At 34.8% G+C, this 25,935-nt stretch overlaps 1 protein-coding gene across 1 annotated transcript; it reads left to right on the forward strand.

Moving 5' to 3' along the window:
- Window positions 1-10,005: 10,005 nt before the first annotated feature.
- Window positions 10,006-14,618, forward strand: LOC145665170 (uncharacterized). The gene is made up of 3 exons (XM_081732452.1): window positions 10,006-10,092; window positions 13,709-14,292; window positions 14,537-14,618. The coding sequence occupies exons 1-3, from the start codon at window positions 10,006-10,008 to the stop codon at window positions 14,616-14,618; spliced, it is 753 nt and encodes a 250-aa protein (XP_081588578.1).
- The last annotated feature ends 11,317 nt before the right edge of the window (window positions 14,619-25,935 follow it).

Genomic DNA, 25,935 nt, shown 5'->3' on the forward strand with positions numbered 1-25,935 from the left:
TTTACCTATGTTTGGAAGGATGTTTCAATGAATTCTGTATTATATATTTTTTGAGTACTTATTCTTTGCAATAATTTTGTTAATACTTTTTGACATTTTACAATTTACATATTGTTTATTATATAACCTTATTTTTAGATATTTTAAATTTTGTATACTGTTTTTATTTATAATCTGATTTTTTATATTGTTTTTCATTGTTTACTGTTTTTAAAGTCTGATAAGTTAATATGCTTAATTCTAGTTAATAAGTTTAATTCTAATTAATTATCTAAATTAAATATAACGATGGGAGGGGGTAATTGTCGCGATCGTCGAATGTTCGGAAGGGTGCTACATTTCAAGATCGTCGAAAGCTGGGAGGGGGGTATTTATTACAAACGTCGAAAACTACTAACTCTGATTGTTCCAGTTCATCGCCTTCGATAGCCAATGTCTCCGTTACAAGTCCACGCTGATATCTTCGAATCAAACCATCAATGCTTTCAGTGAAATAAGCTGTTCCAGTTCTCAGATTTCCATCACTATGTTAAGTTCTGTCGTGCTGGTCCATCTTAGCACTGTGCCATCTGCTGTATGTTCTCCAGACTTTCCACATATTTCATTTTGGTCAAGTAGAGTAGTTAGAATTCAGTAGACTTACATGTGCAGTTAATTCAAGTCAAACATCTTGTTTTTATAAAATAGTATAAAATAATAAATAATTAATATAATAATAAAATAATAAATATAATAAAGTGGTAATAAATATAAAATATTTAAAAAATACTATCGAAATATAGATAGTTTTTGGATATTTTATCCTTATTTCTTCGATAAATGTTAACTCTTAAAACTTAATTTCCAAAATACATAATTAATTGAATAAAATATATGCGTTAAATTTGTCCAAAGCCGATTTATGCACTTTACATGTAACTCTGTAAAAATTACCAAAACTCTTTTTTATGTAGTTGTTAATTTGTTTTCACTGAAGATTTTTTTAGGCGCATTTTCTTCCTTTGGAAACAAAATTAAAAACAAAGAATTATGTTTCCAATATGAAAACTGAAGTATTTTATGTAGCTTCTACTGGAAATGTATTCTAATGTAATTCTTGAGGAAAGACATTAGAGGTACTCCGTCACTTTTTTTTTTTTTTTTGTAATTTAATGTCCCACGATTATATTCCAAGACTAAGTTAGACGGTGATCATAATAATGTACGAGATGGTGGAATGAAGAAAGTAGGAGGAAAGGAAAAACCCCTGAAACGTCCATGACACGGTGTTTGTCCACCATACCAATAAGCCTAATTGGCGCTAGCTGGGATCAAACCAGGAATTTCATGCATTAAAGGTGAGTTCTCCACCACTGAGCAACCGCAATCTATTAAAAGCGCTTCATGATGAAATAATTAGCGTTTTCGCTTTTAGTTGGAAGACCCAACTTCGTTTTCTTGTATACTAGTGCATGTTTTTGGGACCCCACACTAACTATATATATCCTTACAAGTAAAATTGAACATATAGCTTCGGAACAATCAACTAATACCTATAAAGACAGTTTTTTAACATTGTTTCTTGACTTGAATTCGTTGTACATTGTGAGTGAAGTAGATAACGTTGCAAAGCCTGCATTAAAATAAATTGACAAGTAAAGTAGTTCATGGTACTGTAGATAATGCAGGTTCTAGAGGGCCTACATTCATTAGATACGAACGTAGATTGTGAGTAGTGAATAGTTGATTATGAATGTAGCCCAATAAACCAAAATAATGAAGAAAGTAGATGTAGTAAACATTCCGTTACTGATCAAGTTAATCTAATTATAATAACAGTTCTAAATCAATAAAACGTTATCGATTATCAACTAATAACAACTGCTAAATAAATAAAAATGTTATCCTACAGAAACTGTTAACAATTCATCTATTATGCTCTCCAATTTGCTAGTATCCATAAAAGTTTAAATTGTAAATGAAATAAGTTTATTGTTCATCATTTCAGTTACTTGACTATAACATTTTAATCTGTTATTCCTAAAAGAGAAGTGAAGACAGGTTATCTTTATTTATTTATTTATTTATTTATTTTTATATTTATTTCTGAAATAGTATACCTTTATTTTATATTTAAATAATAATAATAATAATAATAATAATAATAATAATAATAATAATAATAATAATAATAATAAACAATGTGTGTAATCTCAAAACAAGAGATTTAAACTTTTCATAAATACTTCTTAGAATAAAAAGGGCAGTCAAGTAGCAGATATTTTCTGACACGCTAAAGTATAGTGCTGTACCTTTGAGGTGAATCATAAGAACAACATGAAATTAACATTTGAGTCATCAGTCAAGCAGTTGTATTGTACAAAAAGTAACTGTTATAACAAATGGTATAACGCAAAATAAAAAAAAGGTCACTAACGGATGTTGTAGATACTGGTAGACTTCTCTAGAAAAAAGATTCAGCACAGGAGCGCAAATAAGATTCCGATAGTTTTTTTTTTTTTTTTTTTTTTTTAACGATCCATTGGATTGCATGATTTTTACTCTCGCAAGATATAAATCTAATTTGCGTTCCTATATTGTTCCAAGATGAACATAATTTTCCTAACGTGTTATCACCTTTCTTTACAGATAGGATAGCAATGGAGAAGATGAATCGAGTGCTTCAAGAAATTTCGTCTGCTCGCAGACGACTGGAAGAGACGACCCAAAGTGTCCTGGCAGAAGGAGAAAGACTTCGGCGTGTGCTTGAGGGACACGAGCCAGGCACCAGCAATGTTCACAGTCAGGTTAGCTGATTCACATTATAATTAATTTAGAAAATAGTACCAGTAATTAAAAGAAGACCTTTATCTATATAAATAAAAATGTGTGTGTGTGTGTATCAGCTTAACTCTGGAACACCTGGACCATATTTAAAGGGGTAGGAAGGGAGTTACGTCTTTCATAAATTTAACAACATCCCCTAACAAATTACTTCGTAACTTAAAACATGGTAATGAATGCCTACATAACAGGGGTTACGGGAGTAATCTCGCTATATATAAAAACGGATGTATGTGCGTGTATATATGTTCCAGCATAACTCCCCATGTCAGTGGTTCAAAATTTATGCTAAAAATGGAGCATTTTATGTTTATTTGATCATTACATTTTCATTGAAAATTGTGTTTTCTGAAGCAAGGGAAACAGTTCGCCGTGCAAAGAATGGACATTCAGTTAGTTGCGCATACTATACACCTTCTTGCAGAGCACCACCTTGGACAGTGACGTACTTCTATCAACGTTCATGGCACTTGTCACAACGGTTCCGGATGGAATCTTTGTCATCTCCTTCAGAATACGTGTCACATAGTCTTGATTTCGTTAGTTGAAGTGAATCTCCATTCTTTTGAGTAACTGTTCTATTGAAGAAATCTTCCAACACTCAGGGTGAGGAATGACTGTCGTTTGGATTGTACAGGAAACACCATGATTAAGTTAGCCTGAAACGCTTGCGTATCGGACACTTCCATCTCACTCATTTCTATTTAGTGACTGATGCTAACCTTTCGTACTGTGTAGACTATATCGTATCGTCCCACGGAATATTTGACAGGTTCTAGTAGAATGTTCACAATACTCAGACGTCAGTTAACTTTAGGAGTTAATCAGATTATGTAGAATAATTCCGTTTTAAAATTTTTCCTGTTACATGTTATTGTTATTCTTATTTTTACTTATTTTTTTAATATATATTTTACAATTTTGTCATTCGTTCTTTTAGCCATTTCACCTCCCCTGTTTTAATTTTTATATTTTCTTTTAATCTCTTATTTTGTCATTTTATACTTAAACTTCAGTTTTTAGAGTTTTATTTTGAATTTTTAATGTACAGAAAGTGTCAGTCATCGGCCGTACCTTTACTGGAACAAATAATGTTGCTGCTGACGTTCCCATTAAACTTCCAGTAATTAATCAATCACCCTGTTCAAAAGATATGGATCCTCGTTCACCCTGCTAGTTATTTCTCCATTGACCACTACAATCACTCTTCCTGTTACTCATTGGTTAACTTCTTGGGAATAACGTACTCATACACCTTGCATCTAAAAATCTTCCATTAAGACAGCGTAAACTAATCCTTGAGAGAGTCAAAGTACGTTTGTCACGTCATATATTGACTGATTGTGGTTTCATAGGGCCTCTTCCTGAACTCTGACAGTCATTTCTCTCGTTCCATGTACAATTTTCTCCGACAGTAATTAAATCATTTATTTATAGATACAAACCATAAGTCTATCTTCCTCTAAAAGAGTACATATAATAAAAATTCTACGATATGAGGTGCGTACAATATTACACGCCATTTCCCCATAATTCTTGCAGTGTTTATATTCGAGAGAGATATATATATTGCTGTCAGTTTTCAAAGGATAATTCCCGTTCACTTCTAGACGTCGTTGCAATCTTTGTATATCGCTATCAAAAGCGCCTGAGAACTATTTTTCTAGGGTGTGTTTTAGACACTGGAAAAATTTCAGTTTAGAGGGACTTCTGGACTGAAAATATCTGTGTCGCAACGTATCTTTCAATTTCGAAAACGGACAGAAATCACTGGATAAGGAACCCCTTCATATTCTTACCCTGTGAAAAGCCTTCTTCTCATCCGAGAGACCATCTTCCCTTCATCCAGCTGTCGAAGAGTCTAACGTGGTTTGTCAAAGTTTTTTTCCACGATACAATGTGAAACTTTTAAGGTTATGGACATCTTCAAAGAGCAGTTTTCTCAGATAGTTGACATATTTTCAGTTGACACACAATCCACTTCCATATAGTAGAGTCTACAAAGGGAGCATCCTTCCACTAGAGATGAATACACAACATGTAAACAAAATGTTTATTAAATACCTCTATGGTGAAATCAATCATTTCAGGATAGCATTAAAAAGAACTTTCTTTTACAGACGAATATATGAAAAATGAATATAGAAGCTTGAGATTTTGTACAGTTATACCTTGAAGTCCAAAGTCAAACAATGTAAATTAGGTTAATACTCCGTTATTTGTTTTGTACTGTGGCAAAACGACACGCAATTTTGGCTTGCATGTCGTATTATTTGATTTTAGCTAGAAAAAGAATTTTCCAGTTCTGAGAGTTTAGGTATCTAATTAAACTACTGGGGATACGAAAAAGTGGATAAATTAAACAAACTTTTGTCAGAGAAATAGATAATCATTTGTTAAAAAAAGTAAGGGAAAACAGTTTACAAAAATATGTAGGAATCCTGTAGGTGAAAAGACATTGAAACATCTGGTTCCATTCTGTAGCACTTACTTTCATGTATTAGCATTTTACATGCTTTGTTTCTTGAAAACCAACTTAGAAATCTTCTGAATGCTGAGCTTTATGTGAGAGTAAATGTAGCAAATATTGAACCAAATCCGGAAAGAATTGTCCGAAAGAAAAAGTTGTATGATTTTTCTCATAACATCTAGATTCTGGGACATAATTGTAGGTCATATGGAAATAACAAATATAGATCGGTAATTGAACCACCTGCCGACTATTACTTCAACGCAAATACCAGAATTTAAAGGTGTAGGGCAGCGACGCAATTAGGCTAGTTGTCGCCCAGGGCATGAATTCGCCTTAGCGCGCCCCCGTGACAAAGCAAACCAAAACACTTCCCGACTATACTTGAAGTTGGCGTCACAGTATTTCATTTTTTCTTCAGGTGGTAAAGTTCTGCTTCAAAATTGCAGTATATATATATATATATATATATATATATATCCTCAAAAGATAGCTTTGATGGTAACTTATGCTCTATGGATATGATCCTAAGGTTGGTGAGTCGTTATTGTCCTGTTAAGTTTCTAAGGTAATTTTTTTATGACCTTTAGTTTGCTAAACTCCTTTCCTTGCCTTGTAGTGAAAATAAATATCTACTCAGTTTTGCGCCCTCCAATCCTGCTCCCGGGACACAAGCCCCGTTCCCCCCCCCCCTTAGTTACGTCACTGGTGCAGGGTCTGTAGCTTGCCGTAAAAATGAAAAAGGGTCCGCAACTCTGAAGTAATTGGGAAGCACTGATATACACTGTATCTACTGTTGTGTCATTTCTGTTAACAGTGACACAGATACTAAGTGTTATAATAGTGTCAGAAACTGTTAGGCATAAATACGACCTAAAAGATAAAAGGAAATAAATTAGTGGTTTTATGAAGAAAGAAAAAAAAGCAGAAAATACTCACCTCAAAGTTCTATAAATTTAATTCGGATAGAAACCGATACCAATCAATGAGAACGAGGCAGAACTACACCAGAGCAAAATTTCAGGGGTGGATTCCTTATGGGTAGACAAGCAAAAAAGTTCATACGACCATATGTCGGGAAATGCATCATTACAGAGTTACGGTCATTGAGCCGCCTAATGGTGTGAAATAGCTACATTCTGGTCGCTCTTTAATGTGACTCAATTTAAATCTCAATAACTCAGACCCTAATTAAGCTAGGAAGACAATTTCGGTATCTATGTATCTCTGAAGAACGAGGCTTTCCGCCGATATGTATTTTATGTATGTAAGGGGTACCACGGCTGACAGGGAGGACAATTACGTGTTCTTTTATTTTTTGCATCAGGATTTTGGGGATGGCATTCCTTCCCCTTTGGGGTACACTCATAAAATACATATCGGCAGAAAGCTTCATCCTTCAGGAACACATTGCTACTAAAATTATCCTTCTAGCTTAATTATAGTCTGAGTTATTGAAGTTTAAATTGAGTCACATTAAGGAGCGACCAGAATGTGACTATTTCACACCATTAGGTGGCTGAAATTTTGCAGTACCTTCTTGTTGCACCCTGTATATTATAATTTATAAATAGAAACCTTTGTACACGCTGTTTATTTATTTCCTCTTTCAGATTGACGAGTTCATTGCCAGAGGCATCAACTTCGTAGATGACTTAACAGAGGAGGAGGAGCGTTTGAGAGAGACCATCTATAGGACAAGGTTGGATATTGGGACATCCATTCTGCAGTTGCAAATGGAACTTGTGACACCTGATGTTGAGGTCAGTACACTTAGATTGTTCAAGACTGTATGATATGTGATTTAATGACAATAATAAGGTAAAATGTATAAGCGAAAATGTTAGTGCTATTTTTATCTTTCTTTAAAATTAGTTTATATGGTTTTTTTGTGAGTGTGGTGACTATTGCAGTAGGTAATCATATGTAAATTTAAATATTGTGATAGACTCCACAATAAATGGATCGTATAAACCATATATAAACATATGCTCAAAAAGTAACTATACACCTATATGTTCAGAGACTGTATTCTGTGTGCTGCGAGTAATGCTTTCTGCAAAGATTGGTAATCCCTTATTGTGAGCAGGTTGCTTCCGCAAGCTGTTAGGTTGGTAACCTTGAGACGAGATGTCTCTATCTCTTTGCTGTTCATTGTTGCTCATCACCTTTGAATGATTGAGACCGTGTCTTGCCGAATGAGCTCAGAATGATGTTACGTCGTGAGCATGGTGACAGTGAAAGACCAGTTTCCCATTAGATTTGTAGGTACACAGGTTCCTAATCTCCATGGAGTGATAATTAAGAAATTTACGGGGACTAGATCGATAAAGAACTATGAGAAAATGGTAGACTATCCATACGCAACGAAGAGAAAGTGCACGATATATTAACAGCTATGCAACGTAGTCGTAACAAATACTGCGATGCTACATATTGTACTACTGCATGATAGGTGTATAGTCTTTCCGAAAGTATAACTTAAAGGAGAAGTAACAAATGACTTTCCTGAAAATTTCTCTCCAAAATTATCATATAAATGAAGAATTAAAACCTCAATTAGAATCGTAAAATAGATTTTTCTTGATACACTTTTTATTATTTTCAATAAATGATACATACTATTCAATTTTTCGATATTGTTTGAAGAAGGATATGTTAGAAGGGTATGTTATATTACAAATTATAATTTAAAATAAAGTGTGTTTTAAGCTTTGGTCAGTGTTTCTTTTGTTAAAATAATCAATCCAAAGCCATGGATAGTCTTACTATACTATTCAAGTTGTCTGCTTGAGCTCCTTCGTGGTTAGCGTACGCGCCTTTAGCGTGGGAGACCTGGGCTCGGTTCCCGGCGGAAGCTCATGTGGTCCCGTCTCATATAACCGTAGCTTTATTCATGACTCCATTAATTTGGGTACTCTTTCTCTGAGATTTTGTTGCTTATCACAATGTTTCTACTGCCTTGCTAGCTTCTAAATTTTGACCTTACGATTATGAAAATAAATGACATTTCTTTTGATATTTGAAAATGATTTCTTTCATATGAATCAACTATTAAATAATACATGTTTTTGTTTATGCAATATTTAGACTAGAAGTTTATTATTATTGTTATCATTTTAAAAACTGAAATGAATTTTAGTTTTACGCCCAATGATTATGCTCTTTAGAGTAAAGGACGGATGATAAATGAAACTGAATGATTATGTAAGAGTTGGTGGAATGAAAATGCGGTAGGAAACGTGAAACTATGGACACGATGTTATCCTGGGTCTCATATCACCAATATTTGATTACTATTCAAATATTTAACAATTAGTGTACAAATATAGATAAGCTCTTTCTCTGATATATTTGAACATAGGTAGTTTCTCTTAAAACAAAATGGTTAAATTTCTTCAATGTTGCCACTTACATTTCTTTCCTCTACGTATATCAATGATCAAACCTTAAAGATTTATTTATTTATTTATTTATAATTCTAAAAATATTAATCAAATAAAATTTATAGATGTTTGTACAGAGGTAATTAGATGATAAATTTTATTGTCAGAGATATTTAAATTTATTTTAAGTTACTTACTCGCATTTTTAAAATTTCTAAGTACATTATTACGAATGTAAGTGATTGGTGTAGCTAAGGTTCAATATTACAAAGTAACGCGCCTATAAAGTACTCGAACTTAAGCAAGGGAGACCCGGGTTCGATTTCCAGCGGGAGCTTCTGTGTTTCGGATTCCACGTTAATCAGTAGGTCCCGTCTCATATAGCCTCGCTGCTGGAAGGGACGTTAAACTCAAATCAACTCAATTGAACTTAAAAAAACGTAAAATGATAACACTGCAAATACTTTTGTCTAAGCTTTTTATTAGTGCCTGTTTAAATCAGTTTTATGCAATTTGTATTTGAGTGAACGTTCGACAAATGCATACAGTGTGAAATGGTTGTGCGAAACTTTTGAACGTCAGGTTTGATCGACCGCCACAATGTACTTTAGAAAGGTGTTTTCCCGTACTGCAGTAGCCACCAAATACTCACATTACTCTTTCTTATTGGCTTTTTTACTGTTCTGTTAAAAAATCAAAGACATTTGTTGTGAAGTTATATGTTTATCAAATTTCAACGATATTTTCGCATGTTCGCCTCATTCCTTGACGTTCAATGGAGTTCTGATCTTGTATCATCGTCAACACTTCTGCATCCATATCTGCAACGTTTCGATCCAAGTTTTATCCAATTTGTAACAAAGCTTAGTGTTAGGATATTGCCCTATTTCGATATGTGTTTCGTACGATGACTTCACATTACATACATTTGTCGCAGGCTTACCCATATACAGACTGCATCAAACCAGCTTAAATAGGTACGAACAAGAAGCTTAGACAAAGGTGTTTCCAGTGTTGTTATATCATGGCAATATTTTAAAGGGAGGCAGCTGTACTTTAAAAGTTTATAGGGATACCTTGTACTTAAAACTTATATAAATACAGATTAACTTTAAGAAAATGAGTATAGACTTTGAATAGACGTTAACGCTGTAGAATTTTAAATGTATATAATTTTCTACATTATTATTATTATTATTATTATTATTATTATTATTATTATTATTATTATTATTATTATTATTATTATTATTATTATTATTATTATTATTTTAGGAGAATAGTTCCGATTCAACGGAAAGCTTCTACTCCATCGATTACACGGATATGACGTTAGAAAAGAAGAACCCGGATTTGACAGAAAGTGAGGAAGGTAACACTGGAGACAGTAGTAGCTGGAGTACTGCGTCTGAGGTATGTCTGCATCAAAGTTTCTACTGCTTTAGTACCTTGTAATTTTTATCTTAACATTTACGAAAATAAATGTAGCTTTATATGAACGAATTATCAGACTTTCATACTATGCTGTGTATAAATGTCGGAGTCTTATACAACAGTTATGTCCGTCCGTCTGTCGAGAGATATCAGAACAAAAACGGTAAGAGATATCAAGAAGCAACTTTTCTCAATCATTTTAGCGTCCCAAGAATAGGTTCTATCTTCTCCCTTAACTCTTTGTTCAAACCGGAAGAGGTTCAAATTAACCATTTCCTGTTTCAACGTTGGTTGCCATAGAACAAAAATGGTAATAGACAGCAACAAGCGGTTTTCTGTAATCGATCGTCGTCTTAAGAAAATATACCGTCACAACCAACAACACTATACCAAAACCACAAGTGGTTGAAATTACTAATACTTCCGGTTTTAATATTGTCTTCAATAAAGCAAAAACGATAAAAGACGTCGAGAAGAGTTTTTTTTTCAATCGCTTCAGCGTACAAGAATAAGTTTCATCACCTCTGTTAATTCTCTGTTCAAATCAGAAGTGGTAAAAGTCTAATATTTCCGGTTTCAACGCTGATCACCATAGAACCAAAACAGTAATAGATAGCGACAAAGGGTTTTTTTGCAATCGATTCATCGTCTCAAGGGAATATACTATCACTACCAACAACACACTACGAAAACCGAGAGTGGTTGAAATTTACAAGTACTTCCGGTTTTAATAGGACTCTCCATAGAACAAAAACAGTATGAGATAGCAAATAATGGCTTTTTGAGATAGCAAATCGGTTCACGACGATATTTCGGGCTATGAACACACACTTGTATGCACGCTATCAGTAGTGCTTTCAAGCATTCGTCATAAACATTATTTGTCGTTGTGTGGTGTTCAAAAATTTCTTTGCACTTTTTTTGTATTTTAGTCTTCATTATATCTAGTTTACGATAATTAAGAGTATTTTCATTTATATTCTTCATCACAAGAAACATTTAAAAAGGTAAAAAAATAAAAAATAAAAAAATACATAGCATGTTTCTGCGGCCAGAATAGATCAATTGTTGTGTATATTTACATTAATTTCAATAACAAAAATAATTTTAGTTTTTAATCACTTCAGCGTCCCAAGAATAGGTTCTACCTCCTCCCTTAACTATTTGTTCAAACTGGAAAAGGTTCAAATTAACCATTCAAAAACAGCTTACGAAACGGATTAAATTAGGGACCCAAGGGTTCACTGTATTTAATATGAATATGTAATTCTTATTCAAACATTTTATTTATTATATTCAGTAGTTGTTAAATATATTTTTCCAGTGGCATACGCAGAATATAATCAGGGGGGGATTCAAGGACTCTATTTCATATAATTTCAGGACAAGTGTGATTTTCATATATATAGGGTGCTCAAAACAACACCGTCAACGCTCAGAAGGTGATATATCATTTGACGCTTATATGTATTAAAAAAAATACGTGAAATATACTGTGGCACATCTCATCTTAGCATACATTATTCCCAACACGAGGAACCGCGGAGCTGGGGTTCCCTAATACTTCAGACGTCCGGCTTACGCATTTCGTATTTACTGTTGTCAAAGCTTACCTTTTGCCTACTTAGATGCACCTTTTAAGTCACAGTATATCTAAAAATTCTGTTTGTAGCATGTCTGGAATTTATGTTGTGAGGGAATACCTTGCGTACACCTCGCATATTACTGAAATAATGCATTATTGAATGGCATGTGGCTTCTTTTACACTCATATGTAGCACCACTTCATGGTTTCTCTTGTTACATTGTAGCTTTTTCACTTTGAGACAGTCCTAGCTGTGAATCTAAGCAACTTTCTCCATAGGTCCTTATGAATGTTGTGTTAGGAAGCACCTCTCAAACGTTGTACTTGTTATGAAACACGATATATTGGCCAGAATGGATGACTCACCACAAATAAGTATCATGCTTATGAATACACAAGAATATTCTCATTTAAATACGGATGTACATTGATATAAAGATACATTTCAGGTTAAAAACACATACAAAGGATACATTTCAGTGATAGAAACACAGTGAAGTATACACGCTTGAAAGCGAGTTCAATATTTGGTGTGGAAACCTTTATTTATTTTTTTTAACGCAGCTTAGATACGAGAAGGCATGGAAAGATACAATTTTTCGCAGTATTCTGGTGAAATTTCTGTAACCTAGACGTGTTTTATAGCTTTTCTTAATTGAAAAACTGAACTGAAGTTTCGTTCAGCCACTTTCCGCTTTAAAATTACCCAACAACTCCATCATGTTGGAAGTGGGTGCACTGGTTGATCTCCATAGGTAACTACTCGTTAAGCATATCGAGAAAGACAGTTCCATTCATTAATATCCTTTCAGGCATGAACCACAACTCTTTAGGAGAAATGTCACTCAGACCATGATTTTAGAATTCTTTACGGTGGGAATGATGTAGCGTTGAAAATCCCTTGTATTGGAAGGCATCGTATGTGTCTACAAAAGGTATAAAATTGCAATACTTGGGTCTCTGCCGAAAGCATAACTCTTCTCTATTGTTCAGCAGCTCATCCCTGATACTTTTTACAAAATGTCAATGAATCGGCAATGTTCTTGGTCGGCAATTTCGGCTTTTTGGCAATCTTATAAGATTTGAAATTGGCACATAATAACCTCCTGCGGATTGTCCTTCGGTTAGGTAGATTCCTATCTTTTAGCAAACCAGCCTGGATTGCTTTGGCTGATCTTCTGGGTGACTTCTTTCCTGCCAAAAGTATGGCCTGATCCACACACTTAGTTGTGCACTTTTGACGTCCTTTTGGCTTTTTCCAGCTTTTTCCATAATTTCCAGTGGTTTGAAACTTACTTTTACTTATTGCTCTGGCAACTGTTTTTTGTACCAACCCAATCTGGCAGAAATTTGGCGAGTACTGTAGCCTTCTTCACTCAGAATCTTTATTTGTGCGTGTATTTCCTATGAAATTCTTTTCCCAAGCATAGTCACTATTATTGCCCTTCAACGAGAGTAGAAAAAGAACAGCACGCCTTCGGTACGAACAATACAATCTCTAGACACTTATGTGTTACCCACTATAAACAATTAACAGACTACCAACCTAGCAGACAACACTATCACCTGTAAAGAGAATGTCCACTACGTGATGGAAAAAAATGAGTGAGTCATCCATTCTGGAACTTTTCCTTACATACGCCACTGTACTTCTAATTTCTTTCAAAAATTCTTTAAGAATATTTGTTTTTCAGTTGTCACTTCTTTCCGGCTTTGCTATGTATGTCTTCGATAGGCGTAGCCCTGGTTTCCATTACAAATGGGAGTACAGGTGTAGACACTCGGAGAGTTATTTGAGTTACAAGGTTCAACCTCCGATAAAATCACATCGGAAGAAGATGCACAGGCTGGCAGCAGCTCGTGAGCTGAAGTGATTACTCATAACTCGTATTCTAATTTATCTTTTGGTCCAACTAGATTTTTTTAAAAGAATTCTATTGTGTTTACATATATTATTGATGGTTATCCAGTTAATGTGACTTACCTCTGTTTTATCTTTCTTTGAATTAGGATCTAACAGCAGAGAGTAGTGTTGAGAGTTATCTTTTTCCTTTTGAGACAACCTCAGTGTTACCGTCACATCCTCAGTCCATGTCTGTATCGTGGCTGAGAATGATTCTTGGTTATACACCTGTATCATTTTTGGCTATTGTTAGCGCTTCTGAAACCGAACGTATCAGAAGCCTGCTGATAATAGCAACTGCAATAGGAGTACCTACACCCCGCCTGGTTACTTGGCAGACGATTCAGGTGGGGATGCCATGGAACATCGTGGACTTACCAGAACACGATTTCAGTGGTATTCCTCCTGAAGAATCGCCACTGACCATTTTCTTCAAATGTCTATGTTACCTGTGGCGCTTACTCCAGTTCAAGAGACGGGCAACACAGGCCATTACAGCTGGAGAAGATTTGGTGGAATCAGGTGTAGCTGAGGTTGCATCTCAAATGGAGGATGGACTGCACTCACGCACCGAGGAGGAAGTTGGCAGCCACAGGGAGGAAGAAGAAACAACTGGAGAATCGACCGTCATGGAAGACAGAAGAACTAAGCGTGTGTACGGTCCAGTTGTTCGACCGCCTCCCCGTTCCAGGTAATACTTCAAAGTCTTATTTGTTCATATATATTCTTCTGAAAATGGTTTGGGTTATGCACTTTTAACGACCGTAGTATTTCTCATGCCCAGCTTGTTAGAAACCTGAGAATTATATTAATGATGTAATAAGACTCAAAAACTTAATTGAAATTACTTACACTAAACTAATTTATTTTATTATTTGTTAGTGTACTAAATTGTATTTATGTTCACACGAATTCTAATTACTTTTTTATCTTAGACTTTCCAGGTTCCACAGGATAAGAAGCTTAATCTTCCGGCGGAGACAAAGCGGAACGGTAAGACAACAAAATAGAAATTAATTTTTAATCAATAGGAAGTTTCTTATTTTTATTTATTTATAATTATGAAATTTATAAGTTTATTTTTTCTCTTTGTACTAACTCTAAGCGTAAAAGTTGTGACAAAAGGTTTAAATTGTTTATGTGAAGATATTAAGATAGAACTTCCGAAGAAACTAAATTGACGCTCACAATTCTTCATTTAAATTCAGGAATGCGTGTAACTATGCGTTAATGCCGAAATATTCAATGCAAGTCACCATCTTCTTCAGCGTATAATGGATCGTTGCATCAAGAAAATCACGACCCAAATATTCTTTGCAGATTGAAAAGTTTGAAGCAAATCATATCTACTATTTCGAGCTATCAGGGAAAGTAATATTATCAGCTGAGCTTTATTAGTTAATACAAACTTTTTTCTGAACTAATTGATTTTATTTTTATTTTTCACCATATTACCAGGAAACATAACTACACAGATAAAAAGAAAAAATTCTCACAACACAGATGAAACCCCAATAATTAATTGAAACAGAAACCTTAATGTATTATAAATTACCATATTTGCTACAAACTATCCAATGTTAGATGTAAGCTTAGCCATATCTGAAATATATATTTTTTTTAAATTATGTGATGGAAACTATAAAGGGTGATTGAAAAGAGCAGTGTGTGTTTATGTAAATAAATAAGCTTCTGAAGAAGATGGAGATTTCCATTGAAAATTTCGGTATTGACAGCTGGTATTTAGACACATTCCGGAGTTTAATTTAATAGTTGGTTAGGACATAGTTTAACTCAGTTTTTTTTTTTTATTTCGCTGCTACCTCTCTGAAAAGGAAGATGTGAAATTGTCATCCATATTTATAGTTTTAACCTCCTGTCACAGAAATAAAGCATAATCCACTAATGAAACGTACCTTAACCCAATTCTAGAATACTCTTAGCGTTTAATGAAAAAAATGTTCACAGATGAGAAATATACCAATCGATAGAACAAAATGATATGTGTGATTTTAAAAGGTCATGCGTAGTTTTTGAGAGAATGGAGGGAAAAAATAATTAATTTATTTGGTCTAGGAATTAATTCGTGCGGGTGGACAAGGGATGGCGCAACGAACGGAGCGTCCCACAGTTACGTGTATCCACACATGTGTTGCAAACCCCTGTCATCGCGTATCGTTCGTAGTATAGGGCAGTGGATTAAAGCGTCAACAACACCAGTTTGTAGTTAAGTGAACATGGCGCAATTTGTGCCTGATAAAGTGTTTTTGCGGGGTGTCCTGCTGCATTACTTTAACATGCAGAAAAGTGCGACTGAAAGTCATCGTATTTTGGTGGAAGTGTATGGTGACCATGCTCTAGCTGAGCGAACGTGTCAGAAGTGGTTTGCACGGTTTAGAAGTGGTGATTTCGGCTTGGCAGACCAAGAGCGAGCTGGACAGCCAAAAAAATTTCAAGACGAAGAATTGACAGCATTGCTCGAGCAGGATTCGTGTCAAACGCAGGAACAACTTGCAGCAGCATTAGGCGTTGATCAAACAACAGTCTCCAAACGCTTGAAAGCCATGGGAATGATTCAAAAGATGTCACATTGGGTTCCACATGAATTGAAAGACAGAGACGTTGAAAGACGAAAAACCATTTGCGAATTGCTGCTTCAACGACAGAGCAGAAAGGGGTTTCTGCATCGAATTATTACGGGTGATGAGAAGTGGATCCATTACGAGAACCCTAAACGAAAAAAGGCCTGGGTGAACCAGGTCCATCACAACCAAAACGAGATATTCACTGTGCAAAGGTTATGCTGTGCATATGGTGGGATATGAAAGGTGTGGTGTACTATGAGCTGCTGCAACCGGGTGAAACTATGAATGGAGAACGTTATCGACGACAATTAATGCGTTTGAAGCAAGCTCTGGCCAGAACACGACCAGAATGGGAGAACAGACATGATAAACTTATTGTTCAACAGGATAACGCTCGCCCACATGTCGCAAAACCGGTCAAAACCTATTTAGAAAATGTCGGATGGGAAGTTTTACCCCACCCGCCGTATTCACCAGACGTTGCTCCTTCGGACTACTACTTGTTCGATTGCATGAACAACGATTTGATTGGACAGCGGTTTACTTCTTCAGAAGATATCGAAACATGGGTCTCTGACTGGATCGCTTCCAAGGATGAGGACTTCTTTCGCCACGGAATCCGTACATTGCCTGACAGATGGGCGAAAGTGGTGGCTAGCGATGGACAATATTTTTCTTAAGGTATTTATGTATTTTGTGTTTGTACTACAGCTTCAATGTGTGCGTACCAACCGCACGAATTAATTCCTAGACCAAATATAAAGTTAAAAATTTATTCTGTACCAGAACTTAATGAGTTAAAACATGTTAAAATAACCCTCCATTAAGCTTTTCATTATGACATAGCCCTAATGAGATATAGCCCTAAATTATCATGAACTCTTAAATTTTTATTTTTATTTAACTAAAATATTGTCCAAAGATAAGACCATTGGCACAAATCCCTCTCAATCTTGGAGCTGGGGGAAATGTGCCCCCAATAATCCGATTTGAAATGTGTTTTTTTGGAGGGGGGGAGAAATGTGATACTATTTGTGTCTACTACAAAGAAAAGTGAGATGAAATTGATGTTTCTTGCTGTATAATACACAACAGGTTCACCTCGGAAATCAAATTCATCTACCGTAATATGAGTCTCATCTCCCCTCCCCCCTTCCAGAATAAGCCTCAAATCTGCTTAAAAAATGAACTGTCTTACCCGTTCCCCCCAATGTTGAAGACAGATTTACTCCGATGGAGAAGACAAATCGATAGATCCACGGAAATGAACGGAATAATGTCGTTCTTTACAAATAATAAATGACTGTTTTTAATATGCTGGAAGAAATCATACTACACATGTGGCAAAATTCACTTGAAGTAGGAGATTGTACTTATTGTGGACACAAACACTCTTTATATATGTACTATTGAATTCCCAGCTGTTAATGATGTTTATATGCAACTAGAGATATTATGTAGAAAATAAAAGTACAGGGGTATTGTTACAAGTAAGATGAGTCATTGATGAAACAGATTTGAACTGGAACTAAAATAACTTGATTTATATTTCGTAGGAGGAAGTAACACAAAGACGGACCACTCCACCACCAACTGAGGAACGAAGTCATCCCATCTCTCCTCCTGGGACCTCGCAGATGGAGCGTGAGACGATGGTCAAAGAAGTTTTCGTGGAGGAGATCAAGGAGGTAAGCTGATTTATTATTTATTTATTGATTGATTCCAATGATACTAATAACAGTATTAGATTGAAGTCATGCAAATGCTTATTTAAATATTTAGTTTGCAAAACTCGCCGGTATTGAGATAAGCCTAGAATTAAAGTCGATGTTTAGAATACTCGGATGTTGCTTTCTTTTTAACCCAACAATCGGCACGTGTATAATACCCTTGGTGTAACCACGTTTTTACCAGTGCGTTGCATCCCATTCTTCTAAAGGCTTTCCTACAAGAAGTTATTCTCAGAGGTGAGATGCGAGTTTCAGCAAGGAGGTAGTTTCTTTTATCTGTAGTTACGTTGTTAATAAACTGAATGCCTTAACTCTCAGCAATAACTTTAATTATTTTTCTTGCCTCCTTGATGATTTGATGAATTTCTGCTTTAGGAAAACCTTGACTATCTACAAACACTTGAAAATTATTTAATGTGGTGTTAATCATCTCTTTGAAAGCTGGAAAGGAAAGGAAAATAAATATATTAGATTCTCAAGAACAATACTAATTTTTTCTTTCTTTTTCATAAGTGCTCCTCTATTAGCTCTAGAGGTGGAGAGGCGATTTTAACAACCAGTTCGGGCGAATCAGTGCGAACTAGCTGAATGACATCACTGATATTGATTTTTTTTTCTTTTTACGAAACTAAGTAGCTTAGAATTATCATTATATATAGCTTTCTATATGAAATTTCAAGAATAATAAATAATGCTTCTCTATTCTCATTAAATTTCTATTGTTTTATTATAGCACGAACGGCGACAGGAACCAAGACCAAGAAAACAGCGGGAAGTCGATGATGATAGCCTGAGGGAACACCCAGTTCCGAACATATTTTTACAGGAGCCGCCGTACCCGTATCCTGTATCTTGGCGAAGTAGACTTCTGTGTGTTCTTAGTTGTGCAGCTAGATTAGTTGTCGCCCCGTTTTCGGCTTGTTTGTGCGTAGAAGCGGACCCATGCGACAATTGGTGTAAGTTATTTTGATATTTTAATCTGTACAAATTAGTGTTATCACCATAAGAGTTATGATCATTAATCTTTATGAGTTAATCTTTTATGTACCAGTATACAAATGTTTACTTGGTTACACGGTGAAACCATGTTATAGCACTGATTACTGATGCTGTCCGTTGAACTGAAATGCAACTAATTCATACCTATTCCAGTAGATTGCAACTTTTTGTGGCAAACAAGTCTAGTTGTCTATATTTATTTATTTATTTCAAATTATATATATATTGTTCAAATTATATATATTTCATTTAAGTTTTCTCTTTGTGAACGAGACTTCCTTCGAAATTGCAAAAGAACTTTTCGTGTTTACTGACACGTAACATCGTGACCCATCTGTCAACAGAGATCAAGCAACCTATTTCTTCCACCCTCCATTTTTTGTTGACACAATGTTGTACGTATCAAAATTCGAAATTGTCTTGATCATAGCAATAAGAAAATGGCAGTTTTTCTCGTTTAATAGTCGCAGTTGGATTTTCACATTTAAAAAATGATACAAAAAGTGCTACTATTACGCAAGTGAACACGGTAGTTTGATTATAAATGTTTAGGTCATTAGCGAAGCCATGACTACTTATATGTCGGTCTTACTCGACTTTTGCCCGAATATCACCCATTTTTTGTATGATTGGATGCCTACTGTGAGGAGCATCTTGGATATAAAAGTTTCCACAAAGAAAGTGATTGTTATCTTATCTTGCCCATAAATAGCACAAATTTCTTAAAAGGTCTGTGCAATATTTACGCCTTTACTGAAATAAAATTGTAAAATGTAGCGCAGTTTTGCGGGAAGTTCACTTATCTTAACGGTGCAGTACCTTACGTCTAACTAACTTACTTTATGGCCTATTGAACCCGAAGGTTCAATGCCACGTTCACAGAAGCTTTGCACTGACTCCTATCCTTAACCAACTGAATTCAGTTTCTACTTTATATTCCTATTTCTGCGAGATCCATTTTAATATTGCCCTCCTATCTGCGCCTAAGTCTTTCTAATGGTCGTTTTCCGATTGATCTTCCAGTCAAGACTTTGAAAGCGTTCCTGCTTTCTTCCAGCCTGGCTACATGACCTGTCCACCTGACCCTCTTAGATTTGATGACCCTAACAATGTTTGGTAAATCGCATAAATTATGTACTTCCTCGTTATGAAGTTTCCGCCATTCCCCTTTTCCGTTCCTCTTGTGTCCGAATATTTTTCTTAGGATCTTGTTCTCAAATACTTTCAATCTACGTTCTTCCCTCAGAGTAAGCGACCATGTTTCGCAACCATACAGCACAACAGGTATGATTATCATTTTATATATTTTAAGTTTCAAATTCCTGGACAGAATTCGCGACGACAAGAGATTTTGAACTGAATAATAAATAAATATAGATTTTGAACTGAATAAGTACGAATTCCCTGGTTTTAGTCGACATTTAATTTCTTCGTGAATATGGTTTCCGTCTATTAATATTGATCCTAGATATTTGAAAGTATCCACTTACTTCTAATTGTAAGAATCCCATAACTTATACATCTACTAGCTTCAATTATCAACTGTGAAATGGCCTTACGCCGAACACGCTGCGACTTATATACCCAAAGACTTGAGACAGTAGCTCCATTTTGCACGCAAAAAGCCTTATATAATATTGTATTCAACGTGTAACCTCCCTCTAAATATCATTAGTCCCCATGAGTACTAATAGTTCCCAGATGAACCCAAGTACAAAAACTGAAATTAGAAATAATGCTATTTAAATTGTATAAAATATAATAATTCAAATCCTCATTATTTTTATATTTTTGTTCATTTTAGATCAACGAGAGGAAAGAAGAAGAAGGTGGGAAAGACAGTATGGAAACAGGGATCTTCCTCCAAACTTACTTCATCTTCGCCATGAATCTCAGTGTGGCCGCTGCTTCAAGTTTTATTTTTGTCCCTGCTGCTGCTGCATTCCTTGGTGCGACGAAGAGCGAGAGTGCTTCCTCTAAAGAGGAATTGAGGTAAAAAGATAAGCATTTCTAAACATAATATATCTTTCGTTTTATCAATTCGCTTTAATGTCCTTATCTGTATTATGTATTTGTAAGTCTTCGATATTTCTCTTTGACGTCTGTGTCTCGGATTTTCTGTATTAATTGTCTGCAGTTATGATTTCGGGTAATTTGACGGACTCTCAACTCGGCGACTTTTGAGAAATATTTCATCTTTTTCAATCCTTTAGGTTGTCATTTTGCAGAAGGGTTAAGTATTATGTTAAGATTAAATACATCTTTATTACCTATCTTTTTGCCTCAGAATATTCCAGTTCCTCACGAACTAAAATTACATCCATTAGACCAAAGGATGTTGTGTATATATATGTGTATATAATTTATGTAGTAATTGTAGTTACTGAAAATTCAATAGTAAGCTTTTGCTAATTCTCAACGACAAGTCGTTTTGTAGAATCTAATACAGTGAAACCTCACAATAACGGACACCTCCATAATACTGACAGATTTTTTTTTTTTAATCCTGTTAAAACTGTTTGTATTATAATAGGACAGGAGCCTCAGCAGTCTTATTTTCCCCTAATGCTTTAGTAAGCTCTTTATTCTCAGTTTATACATATTCAGCACAAAAAATGCTCCCTTCAATTTAAAAATAAAACGTGGTCACGCTAAGTAAACAGAAATTCTCTTCTCTACAAAACATCTTTCAAATTCAATCTCAATAAATTGGTGAACCACCACACACAACATTCTTCATTTTCTTGTACATCTATCCAAACTAAATTGCTTCCTGGCGTTACTCCTTCAACACTTTCTATGGTGGAGAACCAATTATAAGACCAAGAATTCTACACGAAATTTCTTTTCTTCCCTGAAAAAGTCACTACTTCTGTTTCCCTTGGTACTTGTATCTTCCCTTGCAACCCCACATAAACACATCTCTTCAATGATACTTCTATTTGTTTACAAAACGAATTCCTGCTTTACTCCTCCAACAATTGGAACATGTCTTGAATGTCAACTTTCATTTACAGACAAATAGTTACGTCCTATCAATGCCCGTTATTCAAAGGTATCACTGTAGTAGAAAGATTTCTGCATGAAGTTTATATTGTATTGAGTTTATAACAGTATTTAATGATTATTGTTACACTTCTATTCTTCAAGAAAACAAAAATCATCATTACTTAACCTCAGAAGATCAAAGAAAGTTTCAAATACTTCCATATACGTTTCCTATAGCTCCAGTAGTACAGGACTTGTTCCAACGATTCAAATGAAAAATGTTGAACCATCCCCCCTATATCATTGACCTGTCACTCTGTGGCCTTCACATTTTGGATCTGCTGAAAAAGCCGCTAAAGTGACAGGTTTTGATGAGATGACATTTCACATATGATGAAATGAAGGCCACCGTACAACAGTGGTTCAAAGACCACCTTCCCGAATTCTGTGTGGAGGAATTTAAACAGCATCATAATTGGACAAGTGCCTGAATGTTTGTGGTGACTTTTGACAAACACACTGACTCTCAGTCACATTAAGTAAATATTTCAGCGACTGTAGATTTTAAATACAAGAGAGAACTATAAAATTATCTAGTACATAGTGTTAAAAAGTCAGGTCAATGTATTCACACATGATGGTGCTACACTTCCAAACGGGTTTGATTTATTTTAAAAATTAAAGGTAGTTACGAGTATCAAATCTCAGACTTAATGATCGAAAGTTGAGAATACTAATATTCCAACTGTTTCTTTACACAATACATATGCACTGTTATAGACTCAATATAGAAATCAATAAAAATAATAATAATATTAAAATAAAAAGTAAAAAAATAAAAAAATATAAAAAAGTAAAAAAAATAAAAAATAAAAAAGTAAAAAAAAAAATAAAAAAATAAAAAAGTAAAAAAAAAATATAAAGTAGGTAGAAAGTAGTGTTAAGTAGAACAGTTGTGTAGAAAGTAGAATGTAGTGTAGTATAGAACAGATATATAATATAGAAATAGAAAATATATTGAGTAATGCAGAAATCTGAAAAACAAAAAGGAAACAAAAGTAAAATAGATTCCAAGCGAAGTAGAAAAAAAAGAAAGAAAAAAGATTAACCCTAAGTACAACAAATCAGGAGAAAATGAATCACTTGCTAAGCGTCACAACATCAATTTTGCTCCTTTTTCACAACGGATTTCGACTGGATTTTTGACACGTATGTACGGTGTTAGTCTATTCCTAATGCACTGTACCAGGTACGTCTGGGCGTTAATAGCAAATCCAAATCGACACAACAACGGTTGGCTAACACTTTTGGGAGCCATAGCAATCCAAACAAGCACTTTCTCTTCAAATTTCTTCTTTTTGGCAAATTTAACACTAGATGGAGCTTTAGAGGTTTCGGTTGTATAGAAGCCAACATTTCCATTGATAGAGGCATGGGACAATGTAACATAGGTTTCATCATCCAAGATGAAATCACGAATATCGAATTTTTGCAACAAGTGGCCACACTTGAGTTTAACCATGCTTTTTTGTTGTTCTGTGTGCTTCGGGATGGTCACTCAATCCCATTCTTATATCTTTTAATGATGTCGTAGGCTGTTCTACGTGGTACTCCTTCAGCTGTAAAATGTTTTTACTGTGCACATTTTACCCGTGCTTTGTTGTGTGACGTAGAACATGTACACACATTAGGTTATCCTCGCCGCCAAACAGGATCAAGATAACACCATTTGTTCCTGTATCTGTTGGTGCACTACTGGCTCATCATCCTGACAGGTCTACCGCCTGTTCATGTACTACGTGAGACAGGTGCTATCCTCTAAAAGTTTGTATATATTTATATTGAACACACTTTACTGTGCGACAGTAACATTTTATGAAAACTGATAAACTTTCTCTTGACACCTTTCTTTTACTTTTTTACCTCTTTCTCAAACATCGATTTTGTTATCAATATATGTACTATATCTTCCAAATCGACTTCTCGAAATAATCCTGAATGTCATGTCGCTGTAATTTTCTTGTAAATAATTGACCATATCAATCGGTATTTCGCATGATATTATGTCTTCCTGTCATGCTTGAAGTTGCAGATACTTCGTCACTATAGTGTATTTGTAGGTCGTCCTAAAAGCTATTTTCTTTTATTGAAATTCCTGTTTCGTGTGCATCGACAAATTATGCTATGCAAAGAGATTTCACGAGAATGTCCACGTGTTCTATGGCGCTCTTTGAATTATTAGAGCACATTAGATAGATACATCTTTTGTCATGATCATTGTACTCTAGGGTTAATTTCCAAAAAAAAAAAAAAAAAAACATTAGAATTAGATTGTAGAAATATAGTATAGTGTAGATTTCAAATGAATATCAGTTAATTAAAGAATAAAAAAAAATTAAAGTATTATGTAATGAAATCAAATGAATATTAGATTAGTTGAAAAATGGAAGTCATTACGCTTGGAATAGAAATGAACCACATATTTCGTAAATCTTGACAATTTTTAAATTCTACACTGCTTGACAAACATTAAAAAATGCTTACTAAAATTAATTGACATATTTTTGTTGAACTTCTTTTGTTTCGATTTTCATGTGTACATTCCATTACTTAGACTTCATTAAAGACCATAATAAACGCTTTTGTAATAAATTAAACAAGCTGAGACTGCCTTCCGTGTTTCCGCTATTTCATTCTATGACAGTATTTCCATTTTCCATGAATCATCAATGTTGCTAGGTATCAAAATTAATATCCTTCTATCTTTTATTTATCACAAGTTCTTTGTTGTTTATGTAGATCACTCTCACAATTTACCCCATCTAGCATCAGCAAGGAGAGGGAAGACTTATATCTAATATTCTTTGAGAGTTATGGAACGTTTAGCCTTTACTTTACGGGAAATCTAATTTTTCTTAAGTAACTTTATAAACAGAACATTCATGTCTGCAATACCTTCACATATTCCTCTAAGACAACTTCATGGCCAAATAATAATCAAATTGAACCTGAAAATAATTTTCATAGAGACTAACTTACGTGCAAGTTCAATCTACAAATTAATCAAAGCTGTGCGATCAAAATAGTTCCACAACGATTTCAAACGATCTTCCTGTATACCAAAATGTGAATTCTCATTGAAGCTTCCTTTGCTAAATATATTTCAGGCTCTCCGAGTTTACCAGTCAACCTTCCATTCTTTCTGGGATGATCTTCTTGTTCACATCAAGTATAGGTTGGTGGGTAATATGTAAATTTTAAAGCTTTTCTCTCGCTTGGGAGAGCTGTTTTATAATTTGATAATGTTTCTTCTTCGTAACAGCATTTAGATAATCTATCCTTGGTCTTCCTCTTTCTGGTTTTCCTTCTGCCTTTTCCCTTACCAGCACGGTGCTCCAATCGGAGTGCCGAATAAGATGGCTAAGCAAGCTGTTTCTTATTTTTCCTTTTATCTTCATTATGTATTGTCCTTCATTACCTTCCTTTAGCACTTCATTCCTTTTCCTTTCGGTCCATGATATGTGCAGCATTCTTACGCCAACACCACATTTTAAATGCTTCGAGCTTGGATATTTCAGCTTTCCTCAGTGTCCACGTCTCTGATCCGTAAAGCGCCACGCTCCATACCAGAGTCGTAATAAATTATTTACGAACATCCAACGACACATTTCTTGATGTTAGCAGTCCTCTTTTTCTATTAAATGCATGTTTAGCCTGTGCTATTCTGGAATTTACATCTTTTTCACTTCCGTCCGAGAATATTAGACTTCCTAAATAAGGTAACCCTTCGATTTTTTTCTCCATCTAGGCATACGTTTGCCCCTTCCTCTGCTGCTCTTGTGTACTTTATCGCTTTGGTTTTCTTCTTATTTATCTTCATTTTGCATGTTTTTCCAGTTAATCTTTCCAGTTTGAAAGTCTGGGATGATAGCTATGTATACAATGTCTCATGTACCCCCTTTGAACTAACTTTTTATAATGGGTTAATACCTCAACTTATCCACTATGCTTTACTTTCCAGTTTTCAATGTT

The sequence above is a fragment of the Thermobia domestica genome, chromosome 11 (genome assembly GCF_964235325.1).
Source record: "Thermobia domestica chromosome 11, izTheDome1.hap1.1, whole genome shotgun sequence".
Taxonomy (NCBI): Eukaryota; Metazoa; Arthropoda; class Insecta; order Zygentoma; family Lepismatidae; genus Thermobia; species Thermobia domestica.

Excerpts from the sequence above, each read along its gene's own strand:
- LOC145665170 (XM_081732452.1), top strand. The coding sequence starts at position 10,006 with ATGACGTTAGAAAAGAAGAACCCGGATTTGACAGAAAGTGAGGAAGGT. Across the intron at positions 10,093-13,708 it reads GCTGGAGTACTGCGTCTGAG|GATCTAACAGCAGAGAGTAG; the intron begins GTATGTCTGCAT and ends TCTTTGAATTAG. Across the intron at positions 14,293-14,536 it reads CGACCGCCTCCCCGTTCCAG|ACTTTCCAGGTTCCACAGGA; the intron begins GTAATACTTCAA and ends TTTTTATCTTAG.